The 8,801-nt window shown below is 34.0% G+C and overlaps 1 protein-coding gene across 1 annotated transcript; it reads left to right on the forward strand.

Annotated features, from left to right (window-relative positions):
* Positions 1–4,540: 4,540 nt before the first annotated feature.
* Positions 4,541–8,739, forward strand: LOC115881350. The gene is made up of 4 exons (XM_030898796.1): positions 4,541–4,624; positions 4,689–4,784; positions 6,157–6,309; positions 8,613–8,739. Exons 1-4 carry the CDS (start codon positions 4,571–4,573, stop codon positions 8,688–8,690), a joined length of 381 nt encoding a protein of 126 aa, XP_030754656.1. The 5' UTR covers positions 4,541–4,570; the 3' UTR covers positions 8,691–8,739.
* Positions 8,740–8,801: the final 62 nt, after the last annotated feature.

Here is an 8,801-nt window from a genome sequence, read left to right on the forward strand (position 1 = left end):
GACTATCAAATAAATAATATATTTCAATTATAAGTATGAATTATCTTGAGTGTATTCTGAATATTTCTAAGATTATAAAATAGTGGAATTGTTTGTAGTGCTTTTTTTGCAAATTGTTTATAATAACTGTCATGATGGATACAGAGCCAGCTGGCAAGTCCTGTTTTATGCCATATTTTTTTTTGAAACGTTTCCTTCTATTCTATTTCTTTATAATGTTTTATATTTAAAAAATCAGAGGCATTTTTATAAGGTGTAAGACTATTCGGCAATATTCCGCATTGAAATTAGTATCCGTTCAATGCTTAAAGTCTCCAGCTTTGGAATATGTACAAAAATCTTGCCAATATTTGCCACTGCCAAAAAAAACATTGATTTAAGTAGATTCTTAAACGAAATAGTCTTTACCCTATAACACCCATCCTCGCTCAAATATCGTCTATAATATACAAATTACTTTCTTGTTCTAGCAATAATATACTACCCTTAAAATACTTGCACTTATTTCTGGGACACCCTGTTTATAACAATACACGTGAAGCGTATACGCAAAGTTACGAACGATGTCAAGAATAGGTACCCCGATTGGCGCCGACTACCAGTAAGCGGCAAACCTGGTTGCACTGTGTTCGCATACTTAGGTTATAATGTTGTTGATTCTAAACAATAGTTTTATTAGAATTAAAAATGACACTTTTTGTTGCGAGGCTGTACGTTTGACATTACAGGTAAAACACAAAAAGTAATTTTTACTATAGATAGAATTCTTTTTTTCAAACGTTCACAAAGAGTTTCTTAAACAATTTTCAACGTTGCAAATAATATAAAAAGATTTAAAACTAATATCCTCGAAGTAATTATTAATCGAGAAATTATGGTTAAACACGTTGAATTTGACATTTTATGTATGTCAGTTTAATATATTTTCGTACTTTTGTGCTTAGGCGTAAAAGTGCGTTACTTTTATGCGTAGGCGTGAAAATGACTTTTTTATGTTGCAATCACGTGGCAGAAATTAATACTTTTGTGACGTTTGAAAAAAAAACATTAATTTATAAGTTTTATAACACGTCTAATTAAATTTGGATGGAAGGAATATTGTTGATAGCTGTTAGTGATGTGTCGGTATTTGAGTAACGCGATTTTGGAGCGGTATTTTTTTGTAAAGTCGTGCCGCGCTCCACAACGAATCAGAAACCTGTTACTGAAGAACGACGATCATAATTACGACAAAATTATAAATTATTTATAATCGCTCTTGAAGTTAGAATTTAGAATAAGTGGGAGGGGGGTTAATCTCTGCGACCTTAGAGATCTATTGTGTCCCCCTTTCTTGAGTTATAACTCATCATACAGTCCCAGGGCTTCCTACGGAGACCCGTGTCCCTCACAGTCGAGGAGCTACGACCCAGGCCGGGTAGACGAAACGGTAGCTTGTGTCGCCTGTTGGGTTTAGAGGTAGGAGGTAGGCTCCCGACCCTTGGAGGAGGTGGTAGCTTGTATGCCACTTGCGGAGGATGGTCTCACGCAAGTGTCAGCCACCTCTCCTGTAGTTCTCTTAGGGTTTGGCCCCTTGGAACTTTCATTGTTACTGTTCCCAGTGTCGCTAGGGGGTTTCTCCACAGCTTCACCGGTGATGTTTTTATTACTATTATTACCAGATCTCATAGTATTCCTATGAGTCGCTAGGGACAATCGGTCCGTTTCTACAGAGCCCCGCATGTAGAAGTAAGGGGTAAAATACAATGGGGTGCCCCTCGGTGCCCCAAGGTTGAGGCTGTCCGTAGCCCCGCACGGTATCGTTATATGTCTTGGTGCAATTCCCTGGCCACGACACTACAGTCAGGGACAAGACGATGAGTGAGATGCTTCTTAGACCAAGCCAAGTGCTAGGGGGGATTCCCCCCAGCACCTGACCAGGAGCTTCCCCACCAACGACAAGGTCTTGCATCTCCTAGGGGAAGGCTCTTGAAGTTAGTTGGAACCGTAGTAACCGCATAGCGACGTGTTTAGCTCCAGCCGTCGCGATTTCGTCGGCCGCCAACAGTAGTAACTGGCACTGGTATGTACGTAGCGTCGCGCGTGTTCGCTCCAGCCGTCGAGCTCCTAGAGCTGCAGTTCCGCCTGTCGCGAACAGAAGGAACTGGTAACTGATTAACGACGCTCGACCTCGGCGCGGCGGCGACGTAATTTTGCTCGAGCCGTCGCGCTCCTAGAGCCGTAGTTCTGTCTGTCGCGAACAGAAGTAACTGGTCCCTGCTGTAACTGGCTATCGACGCTCGACCTCGGCGGTGACGTACTTCGTTCCAGCAGTCGCTGGAGCGCATCTAGGGTTCCGGTTTTGCCTGTCGCGATTTGATCGGTTACAACTGGCTTTGGTGCTCCCGTCGCTACGTTACTTTCGAAATAGCGATTTTTGGTATGTAATAGGCATGGTATAAAATAGCGTTGTTTGAAAGATGAAAGGCAAAAGCAAATAAAATAAAATAAAAATATTTTATTTGCTTTTATACATTTACATAAGTTTTATTGTTTATATCTATTTTTAAGGTTAGGTTAGGCCAATAAACAATTTTTTTTGACAGTGGTTTGGACTTTTTTCTTGATTTTACCAAAATATATTATATTACAATACACATAAATATGATCCGTTGATTTTATTTAAACGAAAATTGATGGAAAATAACAAGGAATGTCATCGTTTTTCTAAAAATGAGATAGATTGGTTATACACAATTATAAACTCGATATTTGGAAAATGAGTGGCGGATAAAAGTTACATTAATCTACAAATATAGATAAGTTAGATATAATTTTAGCGAGGACCGCGACACTTTGGAATTCGGAACCTCGGTTACAAAATCGCGGTATTTTTCTGGAACGGTCGCTATTGTAACGCGACTCATGTAGAACCGGTATTCCCATCACTAGTAGCTGTAGATAATTTTCTCAGAAAAAATACGTAAGTAAAAAGGATTTTTTAAGTGAAGAAAAGTAAAAAGGACAAGTTGTTCCAAAAAAGGACTGTCCTTTTCAAAAAAAGGCAGGTGGCAACCCCCCCCACCCCTACAATCTATAAATTGGGTTGAATATTAGGCTTTTGGATTAAAAACGTCACCCTAAAAAGCATAATGTACATTACTTTTTTTTTTGGCCACTCCTAAAATAAAATCCTGTATCCAGATGTACTAGAATGTATTTCAGGGAAATATTTTTACTTCTACAGGGTGGCTCAAAAAAGTGTGAGTGGAGGAACACCCTGTATATTATTGCATTTTTGGCTTCCTTTCAGATCACTTTATATAATTCTAGAGATATTAATAAATAAATAAAAAATATTTTTTTTTCATCCTTTCTTTTAAAAAGATTATTAAAAATACAATAATTGTCTTGAAATTAAAACTATATTAGGTAATTACTTTAGATGGTTTGTACTTACTTTGCTAAAAATATCGTAAAATCTTACAGGATATTTAAAATTCTATGCCACAGTTACTAAAAAATATAAAATAATTTATCATTTATGCAATTTTTTTCACGGTTTAGCAGGTACTCGTGTTATTATTTCATATAATTCTTTCAACGATAAAATACGAGAGAAAAATCATGGGGTGGCTTTGATAAAAATTTACTGTGAAAAATGCCATAATATGGGGTAGTTCCTTATACTGTTACTAGCGTGTACCCGCGACCTTCGTTCACGTCGAATTAATCATTTGTAATGGTGATGAAAAAGCAAAGCAAGAATTACCATTAACATACAAACTGGATAAAATTTTCTCATATATATAAATCTGTTTGCCAAAAATAAGCTTTTTACGTCAAGCAGTTTAAGCAGAATCGTGGTTAATCAATTACCCAACTTTTTGGAACACCCTGTATGATTTTTTAAAAAAATTCACAATATGTAAAAAAAACAAAATAAATTATTATGCGTGTCCAAGCGTTTTCCCGAAAGACTAACCGTTTTTTAAATAAGAAATATTGTAATATTTAAGGGGCGTTTTCACCCTCTTGGAGTTTGAGATTCGAGAAACCCCTCCTTATCCAATCTTTACACCCCACAGTCAATCCGTTTGTCAAAAATCAGCTTTAAACGTCAAGCAATTTAAGCAGAATCGTGATTACTCAATGGTCATATTTTATGAAACACCCTGTATAAATTTTTAAAAAATCTTAAAATATGTAAAACAACAAAATAAAATATACGTGTTTAAGAGTTTTTCCGAAAAACTCACCTTTAAATAAAAAATATTATAATATTTGAGGGGTGGTTTTAGCCCCTTAGAATTCGAGTTTCGAAAAATCCCTTCTTATCGAACCTCTACACCCTAGAATCAACCTGTATGCCAAAATTGAGCTTCTTACGTTGAGTGCTTTGAGCAGGATCGTGATTAATCAGTGAGTCAGTCACTTAAGGATTTTATATATTAGTATAGACCTTATATTGTTATTGCATTTTAATATTTCCTGTATTTGTTTGTAAGTTATTTGAATTTAAAAAAATACATATTTATTTTTTAGGTTTTTTGGATCTGTAAAGACTGTTTTAGGTTTTTGGTTATCAGTTATGACAATCAGTGTTTTATTGTATATGTTTTATACAATTCTCAGTACCTTTTCTGTAAGTACTAAGAAATAACTAATAATTATCAGTAACTAATTAATGCAGAAGAACTAATTTATAGCCAGCATTTGGATGGGTTCAGGTCATAATAGGAAATATAACATTTCAATCATGGATATATTATATTTGTGATCATGGCCAAGATCTTGTCACTACGGTAGGTAATAACTAACCAATACATATTTTGATTCTTAATTTTTCTTTGGTTTACCGGTATTTTAATCCTTTTTGAATTCATTCGACCAAAAAAAGTCGAGGTGCGATGGAATTCTGAACATAAACAAAAACAAACCCAAAATTTATGATACCTGCAAAAAAGTTTCAAATAACAGTCAATACAGTATCACGGTCTAAAACAGTATTAGACAGCGTCAGAAAAAGAAGTGGTACGCGCTTATTAAATTAAATTTATTAAAGTTTCTCAGGTTTAATTAAGGTTTTGTGGGAGTTCCATTGTCGTGCCGAATAAGAAGTTTAATTAAAGTGAGTTTATTTTATCTCACTGAGCGACTAGTTGCATGGTTACTGTTTATTGTTTTTATTCTGATATATTATATTTCTGAATCTTAGATAAATTTTAAGATATTTGATTGAATATAAAGAAAAGATGATTTGCAGATGATAATATTGAAGTATTTCTTTATAGTGATTTATTTATATTTGTCTATGTGACTTTAATAGAAGATACAAATATATTTGTGTATTAAAATTATCAAATTGATCTTGATTGAATTATGTTTGGCTCTCTTACTTTCTGCAGTTACCCTGTGTAGCGTAGTTAGTCGCGTAGCGTAGTTAGTCTTGAAGAGTAGTTATTCCCGTAGCGTAGTTTGGCCTTTTAACTTGTGTATTATATTTAGCCTGTGTGGCGTATTCTCTGTGTGAGAATACTCTTTGTGACTAGCCTGTGTGGTATATTCTCTGTGTGAGAACAGTCTTTGTGACTAGCCTGTGTAGCATATTCTCTGTGTGAGAACAGTCTTTGTGACTAGCCTGTGTGGCATATTCTCTGTGTGAGAATAGTCTGTGTGACTACCTGCCTGTGTGGCGTATTCTCTGTGTGAGAAGTTTGTGTGACTACATGCCTTTGTGGCATATTATTATTGTTTTTAAACATGTACCTGTTTAATTTTAAATTCACCTCATTTTAGTAATAACTGGTAACATTGTTGCTCGCACGATTTTTCTCTTTAATTGCAGGTAGGTTATCTCGGTAGCCAGGTCATACAAGACTTTTGTTGCTATACAACATTTGTCGATTTGCAGCGCCCAGATCAAAGTTGGCTATTACCATTAGTAACGCACCATCTATTAATATTATTTTTATTTTATATTATTAATATTTGATTATACAAAATTTACGCCCTTTAAATTTGTTTTATGATTTTTATTTGTAATTTTGAGTTGACAGCTTGAAAAAAAAAACTTTTTTGACCTTACATTTGAAATTTTATTTTTATGGTAATAGTCCAAGATGCCAAGCTTGCATTTTAGCCCCCTGTATATTAGTAGACTCTTCTTTGTTCCAGTGGGAACAGTTGCAAGAGGGGGTGTATTCTATGGAATGGTACAAGTGGAATATGGAAAATATAAAAATCTATCGCACATTTTCACTAAACATGAAAGCAGAACCGCTTAAATTATCTGCCGTATTGGAAATCAATTTTGAATTGTTTAAAGAAGTATGTATATAACAATATAATAATAGCTTCCGTATATAGCGTTTAACGCCCTGCCTGGAGTAGCAATGTACAGCTTGTCATGCTAGAGCTGTTCGATATACAAGGAAGGTAATGTAGTTAGAACCATGTTAGAACTACACTTCAACCGCCTATTATGAGAAGTATGTAAATATAAATCATTATCTTTGTAAATTATTGAATCAAGTTTGCAATGGCTTAGAAATGAAAAATCAGTGGCGTCCGGGGTATCTGTAGCTCGTATATAGAATAACAAACTTGAGAATTTTGTTTAAGTGCAATGTATTTTTAGGAAAATATTTTAACTTCTAAAGGATGGCTCAAAAAAGTGTGAGTGGATCGGGATGATTTTTTTACAGAACACCCTGTATATTATTGCATAATTTCATAGATATTAATAAATAAATAAAAAATATATATTTATCAGCCTTTCTTAAAAAAAAATATTAAAAATACAAGAACTGTCCTTAAATCAAAACTATATTAGGTATTTACTTTAGATGGTCTGTACTTACTTTTCTATAAATATGGTAATCATAAATCATACAGGATGAGCATTTTGAATTACTTTAAATACAAAAAATGATTATTTTTTGTATTTTAAAAAAAGTTATATAGGGGTGAGCCACTTTCGAGACGCACCCGGTATATCGAGAAACTATGGTTACGCTCGTTGAATTTGACACTATATGTCAGTTAAACTATGGTTAATATTTTCGTACATTTTTGTACTTTTATGCTTAGGCGTGGCTTAGCCCACGGCCACACAGAAAGCGTTTTAGAGTTTTGCGTTTTTTGCGTCTCAAACACTTTTTGCTATTTTACCGTTTTAAGCGCTTTTGTCAATTTGTGTCCATTAAAAACTTATTAAAAACACGCAAAAGGCGCGGCAGGTCTGCAATTTCTATCAAGATGTCATTTAGTCGTAGTAACGGCGCGCGTCGCAAACTCGTGGATTCCCGGCCCGTCCAACAATCAATCCTGTGAGAAAGAGATAGGCGAGATCGGCGCCGTTAGCGTTGAAGAGACGAAGATAAAAGATGCTGGGATTGATTTGTGGACGGGCCGGGGAATATATTCGGAGACAAACACAATTTACTGCTAGTGCCAGTGGTGTGTGTAAAAATAATAATTATTATTTGCCATTTATTTTACGAATTTTAGTTTATATGTGTATAGTTTTTTATTTTGTAGTGTTGTGGTTAGTACTTGTTATAATTATAGTATAATATAATAAATAATTATAATTATATAATAGAATAGTAAATATTTCTAGTTGCTAATGCAATTTTAGGACATGATTTATGAAACATTTTGGAGTGAAACTTCTTTACGCGCGCTGGGAGTAAACATTCAGGGCCGTGACATACGAGCTAGCGAGACGGCCCTGACACACGAGCTAGTTGTAACGAAAGGTGTTAACGGCTTAGAAATACGTAGTGACGCGACTTATTGTTTCTGGTAAAAAAACTTTTTTACGCAAAAAAAATATTTTTTACGTGTAAAAAAACTATTTGTTACACGTAAAAAACTATTTTTTTACGCGTCAAAAACTTATTGTTTCTGGTAAAAAAACTTTTTTACGCAAAAAAAATATTTTTTACGTGTATAAAACTATTTGTTACACGTAAAAAACTATTTTTTTTGCGCGTCAAAAACTTATTGTTTCTGGTAAAAAAACTTTTTTTACGCATAAAAAACTATTTTTTTACGCGTAAGAAAATATTCCTTTAATTTATTACTTTTTCAACATTTCAAGCTACATTTTTTCAAACATTTCCTTCAAATTTTTGAATTTAATAGAATCTTCCTAAACAGTAGATGTTCTCTATAAAAATATTTTTAGATAATATCCTAAAATGAAAAAAAAATGAATACTATTTAATTTAATTTTTATTGCATTATTAAATATTACGTCCGCCTATGACGGGGTCTCATAGAAAACGCTAAAGACTGCTACAGAAAACAAATTGATTTGTTTCCATTTGCGTTTTTTGCGAGACACGCCGAACGCTAGACGCTTTTGGTGGGGCCACTCCTATATAATCCTGTTATTTTGTTTTAGACGCAAAAGACGCTTCACGCTAAAAACGCAAAAAAACGCTTTCTGTGTGGCCGTGCTTTAGTTTTATGCCTAGACGTTAAAATGACTTTTTTATATTGGCAATCACGTCGCAAAAATTAATACTTTTGTGACGTTTGAACAGAAAATGTTTTTCCTCTTGTAAAGACAATTCGAGGACATACTTTATAAACATTAATCAATAATGGATATATTTTTTCAGATTGTAAAGATGTTTTACTCTTTTGGGAATATCTTGTATTCTACACAACATAGAGGAGGTTCAATAAAAATCGCTTAGAGCACAAGAAACTCATTTACATTTCGTAGTTTCACACAGATTTGCTTAATATTAGAAAGAAAATTAGTAGAACATTTTCTGTAGCTATTCTAGTGATACAAATAAAGATAA

This window comes from Sitophilus oryzae, unplaced genomic scaffold (assembly GCF_002938485.1).
Source record: "Sitophilus oryzae breed Bouriz unplaced genomic scaffold, Soryzae_2.0 scaffold_1716_pilon_pilon, whole genome shotgun sequence".
NCBI classification, from domain to species: Eukaryota; Metazoa; Arthropoda; class Insecta; order Coleoptera; family Curculionidae; genus Sitophilus; species Sitophilus oryzae.

Coding starts and splice junctions, on each gene's coding strand:
- LOC115881350 (XM_030898796.1), top strand. CDS start 4,571: ATGACAATCAGTGTTTTATTGTATATGTTTTATACAATTCTCAGTACC. Junction 4,625..4,688: donor CAATTCTCAGTACCTTTTCT/GTAAGTACTAAG, acceptor ACTAATTTATAG/CCAGCATTTGGATGGGTTCA. Junction 4,785..6,156: donor GCCAAGATCTTGTCACTACG/GTAGGTAATAAC, acceptor TCTTTGTTCCAG/TGGGAACAGTTGCAAGAGGG.